The 14,377-nt window shown below is 34.6% G+C and overlaps 1 protein-coding gene across 3 annotated transcripts; it reads right to left on the bottom strand.

Annotated features, from left to right (window-relative positions):
• Window positions 1-512: 512 nt before the first annotated feature.
• Window positions 513-1,797, bottom strand: LOC107622846 (uncharacterized). 3 transcript variants are annotated; one of them, XM_021113589.2, is made up of 2 exons: window positions 1,633-1,797; window positions 513-1,087 (listed from the first exon to the last, which is right to left on the bottom strand). In XM_021113589.2, exon 2 carries the CDS (start codon window positions 1,076-1,078, stop codon window positions 845-847), a length of 234 nt encoding a protein of 77 aa, XP_020969248.1. In that variant the 5' UTR covers window positions 1,079-1,087; window positions 1,633-1,797; the 3' UTR covers window positions 513-844. The 3 variants fall into 3 exon arrangements, with proteins under 3 accessions (XP_020969248.1, XP_016180376.1, XP_020969249.1); XM_016324890.3 differs by having other exon boundaries at window positions 1,626-1,767; XM_021113590.2 differs by having other exon boundaries at window positions 513-1,082; window positions 1,626-1,765.
• Between the last annotated feature and the right edge of the window lie 12,580 nt (window positions 1,798-14,377).

Here is a 14,377-nt window from a genome sequence, read left to right as displayed (position 1 = left end):
GCTTATTTTGAGAGTGATATTCTGTATAAGCTGTTTTCACTTTCAAAATTCTGTATGTCTGTATTAAATTAGTCGGCCTAAACTCCGCAAGCTTTTGTATTTCATAATTGTGTGGATGAAAATAATACAAAGACATACATTGATAGGCATTTCTAAAGTAGAATTTGGTAAACTAGTTGCCTATAATGCTTCGCTGAAATCTCTAATTAAAGATCTAGAACCTGCAACCATTTAAGAAACAGATCCAGTTTAAAACGCCATTCGATTTCCACTATTACCACACTATATATATCTACTCATCTGGGAAAGGAAGTTGAGAGACAAAGTCTGCATTGTTCTAACCACTCGGGCTCATCATAGCCATTGACTTACATGCTTAATCCAAAATTATACATCTATACAAATTCAGATAACATGCATCTAAATCAAGGCACATTCAATGAGTTATTATACAGTTAATTATGATGACCAATCACTAAACTGAAGGAGAGCATAAAAGAAATAATCACTGAAACTGCAAATTAAACTTTGTTTAAAGTGTACACGAATGTATTACATAACATATAGAAAAATTGTAACATCAATCAAGTCTTTCCCTGTTAGTTGGGGGCTTTACAAAAAAATAATTTTCAGAAAGCAGGTTTGATCTTAAGAGTGAGCATAAGATGAAATGTTTAACTCAACCACTATCTTGAGTCTTAGAAACACAAGCATCTAATCGGATGACACACATGTACAGAGCATAGCATTTAAACTCAACAAATTAAACCCCAAATATATATATATATATATATATATAATGTTTGGATCAGCCATAATCGCAACTTGCTTATCATCATCATCATCATCCAGACAGAAACTTTACAATAATGAAGATGGTGTTGAGAAGTATGAGAGGAACTCTCAAGTACTGACTTGCATGAATGAGACCTATAATCTGGCCTTTCAAGGACTTTGTCCTCCTAACTGAGAAATCTGAGAAGCCCCACCCTCTCGGTGCAAGAAACCGGTCCTCATTTATTATTGCCAGTGCATTTGCAAGGAGCAAGAACCCCTCTAGTAGTGTCCACAAACCCATCTCCCTACACTGAAAACAAGAAATATATCACCATAAGAGATAGAACTCATCCAATCCATTAAACATAACACACTGTAGTGAAGTTAACAAATTCTTAAGTTACCTCATAAACTTTTTCCCAAATTGAAATTACAAGTTTACAAGTTCAGTTTCAGGGTTCAAATTTTGTAGAGTTTAGTCTCAAAATTTGGTAAGCTTGCATTGTAGACACGGACAACTAATAGCAAATAGTGCCATTTATAAAAAAAAATTGCATTTTGTAGAACCAAAATCTCACTAGCAAAGTTACAAACACTTGGAGGACATCAAAAATCCAAATAACAGATTATGAAATTATCTTCTAATTAAATATCATCAAACTTAGGAATACACCAACAAAAGTCTCATAAACTTCACCAAAAAGAAAAGAATATCCTGAATTAGACTTTGGGCATAGAATCTACGAATTTCAGTGCAAACAATTGAAGATACAGCTAAAATAAAGTAGGGAGAAACATAAGAGAGAAATAAGTGAAAAATGAAAGAACATTAGAGCGCAAGAGTTAACCTGGTACCGGAACGGCGGGTAGCTTCCGTGAGGAGTGGACAGTGGAGGGAAAGGGGTTACACACGGACACAGACACCGTCACTGGGAGATCATGATCATTCGTTTCATATCCATGGAAAACTTGGAAAGAAAAGAAAGAGAACTCCTCGAAACAAACGCACCGTTTGCTATCCCATTCTCCTTATTCTCTAGTTACTACTTAATAGGGTGTTCGCCGTATTGGATCGGTTTTGAGTTAAAAATTCATCCGATCCGAACACTAATTTTATTTACGATGCGGTTTGGATTGGATCCGATCCAATTTCAATCGGTTTGGATTGGATTAGATATGTTGTTTTATAAATTAAAAAAGTTAAATACATATAACAAGTCTCAACATCGAATTTTAAATAATCAACAATGATATAACAAATTTCAAAAATATCTTAAAAAGCCAGCAATAACATAACAATAAAAAATAGAATTATAGGTTAGTTAAAATAAATAAATAAATAACATTTTGAATATAAAATATTTATTAAATAATAATAATACATGAATAATATAAAATTGTAAATATAATAATAAAATTGTAAATAAGTATAATTGTAAATATAATAATAAAATAATAATATTATAACATAAGTGCGATTTGGATTGAATTGGATCAGTTATGAAAATTAGATCCGAAATCCGATCCGATCCGATCCAACGGTTTGCAAAAAATAGAATCTAATCAAATCCAAATTAGTGCGGTTTTAATCGGTTTTCGGAAGATTCCAGATAACAAATTTTTATTATGTCGAAACTCTTTCATCTTGAATATAATGCTTTTGATATATCTGGAAACAATTATTTATCATAGATACTTGATGTTAAAATCTATTTTGATTCAATGGATCTTGGAGATACCATTGAGGCTGAAAATAGTACATCCGAGAAGGATAAAGCCAAAAGTCATGATTTTTCTTCGTCATCATCTTGACGTATGATTGAAAAATGAATATCCCACATTAAAAGATCCTGCAGATCTGTGGAAAGGCCTTGAAGAAAGGTACAATCATGTGACACTTCCTCAAACCCAATATGTTAGAGAAAAACTTTCTCGACCTTCCATGTCTCGAATGTGCTCCTGCAGTAGCAATATCGAAAAAAAGAATTTAAAAATATTCTGAGTTAATTTCTTACTTTCTTGTTGCTGAATGCAACAATGAATTACTTTTAAAGAATCATGAAGCGCGTCCAGTTGGCGCCGCCCCATTTCCAGAAGTAAATGAGGCAATTAATCCCAGAAGAGATAAATGGCAAGATTTTGATAGCAAGAAAAATTATTGAAGGAAAATGAATTATGTTCACAAGAAAGGATCTCACCAGAAGTGGGATAAAGAAAGAAATAATGAGTAAAGTAAATCAATTGAGGATAAATGCTTCCGTTGTGGTGGAAAGGGCCATTGGTCACGTACCTGTCGTACCCCAAGGCACCTAATTGATCTTTATCAAGCATCCTTGAAAAGGGATGACAAAGAAAAGGAAACAAATTTTGTTTCAAATGATGAAAATTCCACCACTCATTATGATGTATCTAATTTCTTTAAGGATTCTGAAGGAAATATTGGCTATTTGATCAATGATGGAATAGTTTGATATGTGTATGTGTTTGTTAAGTATTCATGTGAATAATTTTACTGTGTATGTACTTCTACTCATTTTATTATTATTATTATCATTTGTCTTTGAAGAAAAATGGCAAGGACATATTCTGAAGATATTTGCCTTGTAGATAGTGCAAGTTGGCACACTATTCTTAAAAGCACTATATATTTTACCCATCTTATGCCAAAAGAACAATATGTTAATACTATTATTAGCTCGGGCAATGTGATAGAAGGCTTCGGAAGAGCTATAATTTTGTTTTCCGGAGGAACAAAATTTGTAATAAATAATGCACTATTATCTACCAAGTCTTTGAGGAACTTGTTGAGTTTCAAAGATATTCACCGAAATGGATATCATATTGAAACAATGAATGAGGGAAATCATGGGTATTTATGTATCACAACTCATGATTTAAATAAAAAGGTAATATTAGAAAAGTTACCCTCACTTTCATCTGGATTGTATTATACCAAGATTAGTGCAATTGAATCACATGCCATTGTAAACCAAACGTTTACTAGCCCAAATGAATTCATAACTTGGCATGATAAATTGGGTCATCCGGGAATAACCATGATGAGGAGAATTATTGAAACTCTCATGGACATTCACTAAAGAACCAGAAGATTCTTAAATCTAGTGAATTTTATTGTGCTGCATGTTCTCAAGGGAAGTTAATTTTAAGGCCATCAACAGTAAAGATTAGATTTGAGTCCCCTGAATTCCTATAAAGGATTCAAGGTTATATATGTGGACCTATTCATCCACCATGTGGATCTTTTAGATATTTTATGGTCCTGATAGACGCATCTTCGAGATGGTCACATGTGTGTTTATTATCTTCTCGCAACCTAGCGTTTGCGAGATTACTGGCTCAAATTATTCGATTAAAAGCACAATTTCCAGAAAATTCAATAAAAGCAATTCGCCTTGATAATGCTGGTGAATTTACTTCCCAAGCTTTTGATGCTTATTGTATGGCTAATGGAATAAGTGTTGAACATCCAGTAGCTTATGTTCACACACAAAATGGGTTAGCAGAATCACTTATTAAACACCTCCAATTGATTGCTAGACTCTTGCTTATGAGAACAAATCTCCCAACCTCGGTTTGGGGGCATGTTGTTTTACATGCCGCAGCACTTATTCGTTTGAGGCCAACGAGTTACCATCAGTTCTCTCCTATGCAATTAGCTTTTGGCCAGCAGCCAAATGTCTCCCATTTAAGAATATTTGGGTGTGCGATATATGTTCCCATTGCACCACCTAATCGCACCAAAATGGGATCCCAAAGAAAATTGGGGATATATGTTGAATATGATTCTCCCTCTATAGTAAGGTATCTTGAGATACAAATGGGAGATGTATTTAAAGCCCGATTTGCGAATTATCATTTTGATGAATCAAAATTTCCAACATTAGGGGGAGAGAATAAGCTTCCTGAAAAGGAACTTAATTGGAATGCATCATCGTTGATGCATTTAGATCCTCGATCAGGGCAATGTGAACTAGAAGTTCAAAAGATTATACATTTGCAAAAAATAGCAAATGAATTACCTAATGCATTTTCCGATACAAAGAGGATAACCAAGTCGTATATACCAGCAGAAAATGTCCCAATTAGAATTGATGTCCCAGTTAGACAAATTGCCACCGAAGCAAATACACGCCAGAAGCGTGGGCCTGTCGGTTCTAAAGATAAAAATCATCGAAAAAGAAAAGAGGTAAATACGATTCCTGTTGAAAAAGACATAGTAGAGACACCTGTAGTTGTCCAAAATTCTGATATAACGCCAGAAGACGTTCAGGTACCTGAAAATTATGAAAATGAAGAGATCTCGATAAATTATGTCTTTACAGGAGAGAAATGGGACCGAAATAAGACAATTGTCAATGAAATATTTGCAAATAATATGGCATTAAATATCATGCATAAAAGTAAGGATCTTAAGCCAAGATCAGTCGAAGAATGTCGACAAAGGAATGATTGGCCAAAATGGAAAGAAGCCATGAAGGCTGAGTTAGACTCACTTGCAAAATGTGAAATCTTTGGACCTGTAGTCCGTACCCCAAAAGATGTAAAACCTGTTGGATACCGATGGGTATTTGTGAGAAAACAAAATGAGAAAAATGAAGTTGTGCGCTACAAAGCCCGACTTGTGGCACAAGGTTTTTCACAAAGACCCGGTATAGATTATGAAGAAACGTGTTTTCCTGTAGTGGATGCGATAACATTGCATTATTTGGTCAGTTTATCTGCATATCATAAACTGCATATGCATTTAATGGATGTGGTAACAGCCTATTTATACGGCTCATTAGATCGGGATATCTATATGAAAGTCCCTGAAGGACTAAAGATATCTAAACCATCTAATGAATACTCGCAAGGGTTATACTTAGTCAAATTGCAAAGATCTTTATATGGTTTAAAGCAATCTGGACGAATGTGGTATAATCGTCTTATTGAGTATCTGGCAAAAAATAGATTCAAAAATGATGATATCTGTCCATGTGTTTTCATAAGGAATCTACATCCGTGTTCATTATAATTGCTGTGTACATTGATGATTTAAATATCATTGGAACTCCTGAAGAGATTCCAACAATTATAAAAACTCTAAAAGAAGAGTTTGAGATAAAAAATCTTGGAAATACTAAAATTTATCTCGGCCTGCAGATCGAGCATACAAAAGATGGGATCTTTATTCATCAAACAACATACACAGAAAAGATCTTAAAGAGATTTTATATGGATAAGTCACATCCATTAAGTACCCCAATGATTGTAAGATCTTTAGATGTGGAAAAGGATCAATTTCGTCCTAAAGAAGAAAATGAAGATATCCTTGGTCCTGAAGTACCATATCTTAGTGCCATTGGAGCGCTAATGTATCTTGCTAATAATACGCGACCTGACATATCATTCGCGGTGAATTTACTAGCAAGGTATAGTTCCTCTCCAACCAGAAGACATTGGAGTGGAATCAAATAAATCTTTCGATATCTTTATGGAACAGTTGATATGGGATTATTTTATCCATATGGATCCAAGCCACAACTAGTTGGCTATGCAGATGCTGGATACTTATCTGATCAACATAAAGGGAGTTCTCAAACAGGATACCTGTTCACATATGGTGGTACGGCTATATCTTGGAGGTCCACGAAACAGACAATTGCTGCAACATCTTCTAATCATGCCTAAATACTAGCAATTCATGAAGCAAGTCGCGAGTGTTTTAGGCTCAGGAGTTTGATCCAATATATTCTGTCATTATGTGGACTGATTGATCATAAGATAGCTCCAACTATCCTGTTTGAAGATAATACAGCATGCATTGCTCAACTTAAAGGCGGATACATCAAAGGTGATAGAACAAAGCATATTTCTCCCAAGTTATTCTTCACTCATGATCTTCAAAATCAAGGGACAATTGATGTCCAACAGATCCGTTCAAATGACAATCTGGCAGATTTATTCACAAAGTCACTTCCAAAATCCTCCTTTGAAAGATTGGTACATGAGATTGGGATGAGCTGATTTCGAGATATTAAATGATGTCGGCAAGAGGGGGAGACTGTACTCTTTTTCCCTTGGTCAGGTTTTTTCTCCATTGGGTTTTTCTTGACAAGGTTTTTAATGAGGCAGTCCCCATCACTAAAGGATATTGTACTCTTTTTCCTTCACTAAGGTTTTTTTCCACTGGATTTTTCTTTAGTAAGGTTTTAACGAGGCAATAATCCTAAATGGTCATCCAAGGGGGAGTGTTGTGACGAGGATGGATAAGGATGATGGATGCCCATTTATGAGGGCACATTTTCCCTATGTTGAAAGAAATAAATGAAGTTTGAAATGTAAACTTTGTGTCCTATAAATACATGTACTGAGGCAAAGAGGGGAAACACACAATCAATAAAATCTTCTCTCTCTTTATTCTCTACGAAATAGTTTCTCTCTCTCTTTCTTTTGTTACTACTTATAAATATATGAATAATTTCTATTGAGCTAATTACATTAGTACTAGAGTCTTCTACTTATACTTTTATTTTTATATTTATTTTACAACAGTATTGTGATTTTTGCAATCGAATACCAAATAGTAAGGTGTTGAAATATCAGTGGCGAGTCTACATTATTTTATTCTTCTATATTTGGGACATATCGATTTCTACGGAGTAGGAATGTATATTAAAAAATTAAAATATGATCAATCGGTTAAAAAATTATAATTTTAATTTTTTAAATTAAAAATTAAATTTATTATTTTTAGAAAACTGGTTTTTTTTAAAAGTTAGTGTTTTTATTCAAAAATTACTTATTTTTTTAAAATTGATTTTTATTTTTATAATTGGTTAAAAATTGGTTTTTAAATTTTTTTTAACCAATTAATAACCAGCTTTATCATATAAAACTAATTTAGTTAATTAATTAAGATTAAATTTTTGGTTAACCAAAAAATAGGTTTAGTTTTTGGATTAACTAAATCATGTACAACCCTACTGCAGAGTAGCCAAAATGACGTTGTGTGGTTTGCTGTGTTTCTTCAACGTTTATGTTGTTAGGATATATATTTTTTTAGTGTTGGTTTCATTAGTTTCAGTGGATTTTTTAAGAGATGATGCAGATTTCTAAATCTCATCAACAGCATGAAGAGCCGAATCTTCAGCAGGCGAAGCATTGTTCAAATCCCAATAACATACCAGTCCAGTCCATATTATTTTCTCAAGAATCAAATAAAAAGAAAGACAAAGTAAAAATGATGTTGGGAAAAAGTGGCACTCACTTGAGGCTGAAACGGAGACCAAGGTGGAGAGGTTGAATGGAGGGTGGAACGACAACGGAGCCATCGTTGTTGTTAGGTTCAAGCAGCGCCTTTAGGAAAATGACTTGCTTAATTGCCTGCGATTTGCACAGAATTAAATGGAAGACAAAAATAAAAATAAGGAAATATTTGGAAGCAATTGCATCAATTATTTTTTAGTGGCAAAAATGGTAAAGGACAAAATAGAGAGAGGAGACCTTTTTTTTTTGAAGAATCTGCGACAGTCTTTGCGAGTGAGTTGTGAAATGTCATCTTCGGTGAGCTGGTGAAGATGCTTGTCGAGAATGGACCTGAAGGTGGCGATGCCGGTGACTGTGACGGTGGGCCTTGTACTGTTTATCGCTTGCCGCTCCTCCTCCTCCACCTCCTTACTGATGCGTGTGCATCATGTTGTACTTTTCTATACTTTTTCATATACAAAATAAATGCATAATGCTTAATTATGAAGAGTTTTAGTGTTTAAATTGGATATTGCTATCATTCTTTTTATTTCACGATTTTTGCAGGAAAATTTAGGAAAAGAGAAGCAAAAGCACAAGGAGGAATCAAGAATTGAAAACAAGTACAAAGACAATTCATAGATGCTGTCAACTCTTACCTCTTCACACTCCAACAAGCATAACTTGAGTTATAGAGATCCAATTGACTTGGTTCTAACGGCATTAGAAAGCTAACTTTCATAGCTTTCTAGCAACATATAATAGTTTATACTTTTTGTTTGGAATCACTGCCTTGGTGGCGCCAAAATTTGGATTTTCCAATTTTGGCGCCACATTCACCCACCTCCAAGAATTGCATGACGTTCAAGCAAAGCCAAACTTGAGATATTTCAAGTTTGACACCAATGCTGAAGAACCATAATCCCAAGAATGCATGTGGGCATGGCCACAACTAATCCTAAAGTGGTCCCAACGTCGCCAGAGGAAGCTGCACGAAGATTTTATTTGATTATTGATTAATTTTATTTTATTCACAATAGAAAAATATATTATTTAGTTTTGGACAATATATTTTAAATTAATTCGGATTAGATATAAAAGGAAAAAGATTTAGCGCTTGAGGCTCTTCCCTTTGACGCACCTCATTCCGCAGTTTAAAGTTTTTTTGAATCCTAATTTTCTCTCTGAGCCATGAGCAACTAAACCTCCACTGTTAAGGTTAGGAGCTCTGTTTATTTTATGGATTAATACTATTTCTCTTCTATTTTAATTTATGTATTGATTTCAATTTCAAGAATTTGTTTTCATTCTTTATCTTACGGATTTGGGTAGATCGGAAGAATAACCCTTATTCTATTTGAGTTCTTGTGAACCTTGGAAAAGCAATTCACTTGAACAACGGCTTGAAAATAATTCCTCCTAAATCACTAATTATCTGGACTTAACGAGATACGTGACATACAATCCTCTTATATTTGGGTAATTAGGGTTTTTGTTGCATATAAACTATAATTGAACTTAACCCGCTAATTGAACTTAAATGACCAAGGAATTGACAGTTAACTAGGTTAAAAGAGACTAAATTGCTAAAGAATTAGAGTTAGTCATTTATAATTTGTCATGAATTTAATCTTGCATGATTAAAATAGTTGGTAAGAAAAGTTAATTCAGAAGATAAATAACTTTGAAACCTTGACCGTTTTTTCATATATATTTCACATCAATTTACTGCTTGCTTTCTAATTCTCTTAATTTACTGTTTAATGCAATTAAATTCTCAAACACCATTTTTTGCTTGTCTAACTAAGTAACTCACTCAAACATTGTTGCTTGATCCATCAATTCTCGTGGGATCGACCCTCATTTACCTGAGGTACTACTTGGTACGACCCGGTGCACTTGCCGGTTTGTTTGTAGACTTTAAATTTCGCACCAAATTTTTGGCGCCGTTACCGAAAATTATTTGTGATCGACAACTAACAGTTGTTTGATTGCTTAGATTAGGCATTTTTGCTTTAGATTTGCTTATTTTATTTCTTTAAATTTTTGAATTTAACTAAGTTTATTTTTTCTTAATTTTTGAAATTAAGTTTGGTATTGGCTCACTTATTTAATTACTTAGATTAGATAATTTTTCTTTTTCAATTAGTTTTCTTTTATTAATAAAGTCTATTTTTATTTTCTTTTTTTTTTCCTTCAGTTTCGTCCCTCCCCTGTTTTTCTTTTTTTTTCTTTTTATTTTATTATTTAATTTTAATTTTAATTTAAAAAAAAATAAAACTTTCGTTGTTCTTTTTTATTTTATTTATTTATTTTTTAATTTTAATTTTTTTATTTTTACAATAATTCAATTTATTCTCTTTATTTTATTTTTTATTTTTGTTTTTTTATATTTTATTTTATTTTTGTTTTTTATTTTTTTTTATTTTATTTCTTTTGAAAATATATTTTTAAAAAAATAAAAATAAAATTCTTTCTGTTCTTTTGTCTTTGCTTTTCTGTTTACCACATGGTGCGTTTAATTTTGTTTGATATTTTGTGCTAAGGAAAAATAATGGAGAAAGATCACATGGGTTACTACTCACACCCAATGAGTGATTCATATCATTATGCATGGAGGAACTATAAGAACATGCTTTTTCACGTAAAATCGTTTTAATAAGGTAATTTTAGTGCTCAGAATAGATTCAAAATTTAGAAGTTTTAATTTGAAAATATAAATAAGAAATTTGGTTTCAATGAATTTCTCTGAGTAGAAAAATGTATTTCTTTCGAAAAGTTTTGTAAAAATGCGTACTGGTGCTTAAGCCGGCAGTACTGGCTCTGGTCTGACCAGTACTGCGTATTTTGGGAAAATAAGATTTAGAAAATTGGTTTATTATTTTGAAAGGACAAAAATAATTTTAGAATTGAAAACCGGGTACTAATCTTAAAGGTTTTGGCCCAAAGTGGGCCAAAAGAGCTAAAAACGCTAACGGGTTGGACCGGGCTCAAGGCCCAACATATATATGATCGTTTAATGAGCAATCAGCCCATTCCACTCTAAAACCAAGAGGGAGGGCGCAGATTTGAGAGAGGAAAGAGGAGTGGGGGTTTCACTATTCATCTTCCACTTCCGGGAGCCATAACTTGAGCTACGGACCTCCGATTGACGAGCTGTTTGTGGCCACGTGAAGCTCTTGACGAGCACTTCGTTTCTATTTAAGAAAATATGATAAGGAATTGCGTTCTAATTTCTAGTTTCTAGCCCTAAGTTCTGAACGTTTTTGGATTATGATTTTGAGTAGATTTTGTGGTTTTGCTTGTTTAGGTGATCTCTAGTAGCAGATAATTGATGGATTTTATCCCTAATCTCGTTGGGTAAGGTAAGGTTTCACTAAACCCTTGTGTTTAGTTGTGTTGTGGTTTCTAGGTTTTGATTTTGGTGATATATGTGTTGTTAGATTGAGTTTTGGATGTTTGTTGGAGTTGGTGGAGGCTTTGGATCAGGTTTGGTGGTTTTGTTTTGGTGTTTGGAGCATTTGAGAATCGCCCAAGGTATAATTTCGGTTTTCTTTATGTAATATGTAATGTTCATGGACACTTAGGCTAGTTGACCCTTAAGATAGGATTGAATGCTTTGGGTGTATGCTTAATTGTATGTGATTTTGATGTTTGGGGATAACTTGTATAATGGTGATGGTAATATGGAGTTTTGGTATGAGGAGTATATGAGTTTGATGGTAATTGTTGGTATTTAATGATGATGAAGTTTGATGATAAATGTGTGATTTAATTGTAAATGATGAGGGATTGATGATTATTTAAATTGATGAGGAATTGTAGTGATTGTCGATATTATTGATGATTGATATTGATTTTGAATGTTATGATGGTTTTGGGTGTTGGTAATGATTTTGATTATTGGTTATTATGGTTCATGATGGAAGTAAGTAAGTGAAGTGGTTGAAAATTGAATGGATTGGATGATAATAATGGAATAAAGGAATTGGCGCTTGTATCGATTAATGTTGAAAATTTGAATGGTGGTATTAAGAAAAAAGGATGTGATGTTAGGTTGAATTTTAGATTTGGATGAGGTGAGTAATAAATGATTTAGATGATTGAGTGGTTGAAGTAGTGTTTGATATGAATTTTGGATTTTTTTGGTATGGTTGAAATGTGATTGATTGGTATTGGATTGAGGTTTGGTTAAAATTGAGGTTCTGTGGTTTTTGGATAAAAATGGATTTTTGGTGAACTTTGTCTGATCATAACTTTTGCCTTGGTTTTCAAAATTTGTTGAATTTGGTTTATATTTGAAGATTATTGAAAACCCTTCGATTTGATATAAAGTTTGCAAAATTTAGGATTTTTTAGAGGAAGTTATGATCATTCAAAGTTGGTGTTGAAATCTGAAATTCTGCAAAGTTGCAGAATTTTAGGATTTCTGATATGTGCGCACGCACAGCCTTGTGCACACGCACAACCATGCGAGAATGTTATTCTGTGCGGACGCACAGACCTGTGCATACGTACAGGCAGGGAAAAGGGCTTTGGTAGCAGCGCTAGCATAGGTTGTGCGCGCGCACATCAAGGAAGAATTACGACCTGTGCGGACGCACAGCCTTGTGCGCACGCACAAGTCGGGAAGAGACGTCTGTTGGGGGCGCTCGCACAGCTTGTGCGAGTGAACAGATTTTATTAATTTTAGTACCTGTGCATACGCACACCTCTGTGCATACGCACACTTTCAAAATCTCCCTGGGCATGCGCACGCACCACCCTATGCGGACGCACACGCCCTGTTTCATAATTTTAAACTTTGTTTTCAACTATTTCATCTTCCCGACAAGGTTGTAAGCTTGTATAACACCATTTTAAGACTCTTGGACTTATTTTAGAGCATTGAAATATAGGAAAAGTCCTAGGGATTTAAGTTGGGTTTTCCTTTGAAAAATCAGAAAAACGGAGGCCTAGGTTTCTGGTGTGCTGAGAATGGGTTGGGTGGAGATTAAAGAAGAATTGGTATATGAGACGAGAACTGAGGAACTATGAGTTCGGAATGGAAATCATGAATTGAGGATGGTTGAGATGAGTCGAGGACTCGAAGAGAAATGATGATATTGATGAATATTGAGCATTGATAACTGAAAGTGATCTGAGATGAGGAATGGTAATGTCTGGTGATGATTCGATGATGAGGAAATGATTGGATGATATGAGAGTGTGCGGAGCCTATATCTCCGGCGTGGCAGATGCTTCTGTCACATGATTTGTTGGATGTTGAGAGTGTGCGGGGCCTATATCCCCAACGTAGCAGATTGTTCTGTTGCATGATATATTGTGGTTGGTTCCTTCTCTGCTGCAGGAAGTGTGCGGGGCCTATATCTCTGGCGTAGTAGACTCCCTACTACATGAGTGTGCAGGGCACTATATCCCTGGCATAGCAGAAGAGCTGCTGCATGAGTGTGCAAGGAACTATATCCCTGGCATAGTAGAAGAGCTGCTGCATGAGTGTGCAGGGCACTATATCCCTGGCGTGGCAGAAAAGGCTACATTCGGGAGGATGTGTCGGGTTGGCATTTATGGACCGATAAGTGATATCACGAGCTAATAGGATAGACATTCATCATATGCATCTCTTATGTGCTTGTTTGCTTTGACTACTTGAGTTTGCCTAATTATATAATATGCCTACTTGCTTCTTGAATTACTGGCTGTATATGAAAACTATCTGTGTTTTATTTGTTTGCATTAATTATTTTTGTCTGGTGCTAAGGAGGCTAGGTAGGTGGTGGCAATGGGACCGTACGGAGGTTCAGTTGGTGAAGGCTGTGGGATACAGCGGTGTGATTAGTATTAGTTAGAATTCCCCTAAGTTTAGATAACCCGGTTTATGGTTTAAGTTCCTGATTTATTTATTTTGTTCTAAGCTTGAATACCGGTTTGGTGTGAAGTTCTAGGATTGCCTTCGGCGTCCCGGGGCCTTACATCTTACATATTGGGCACTGTTACCATACTGAGAATCTCCGGTTCTCATTCCATACTTTGTTGTTGTTTTTCAGATGCAGGTCGTAGTCCACCTCGGTGAGATTGCGGATATAGTGACAGAGCGGAGTATGGTTCCTCCTTGGTTTATTTCTGTTTTTCTTTGTTATAGTTACTCTCACATCTTTTGTGTATTATCTTTATGGCCTTAGAGGCTTATTTGAGAGAATAGTTGTATAAGCTGTTTTTAACTCCAAAATTTTGTATGTCTGTATATACTAGTCGGCTTAAACTCCGCAAGCCGCGACTAGTCCCCTATGATTATTATACTATTATATCTATATATATTCCATTCTTTTGCCTCTATATCTTGTATCTTATG

This window comes from Arachis ipaensis, chromosome B10 (assembly GCF_059453495.1).
Source record: "Arachis ipaensis isolate K30076 ecotype BB chromosome B10, ASM5945349v1, whole genome shotgun sequence".
In the NCBI taxonomy this organism is placed as follows: domain Eukaryota; kingdom Viridiplantae; phylum Streptophyta; class Magnoliopsida; order Fabales; family Fabaceae; genus Arachis; species Arachis ipaensis.
This window is presented reverse-complemented; position numbering and strand designations above follow the sequence as displayed.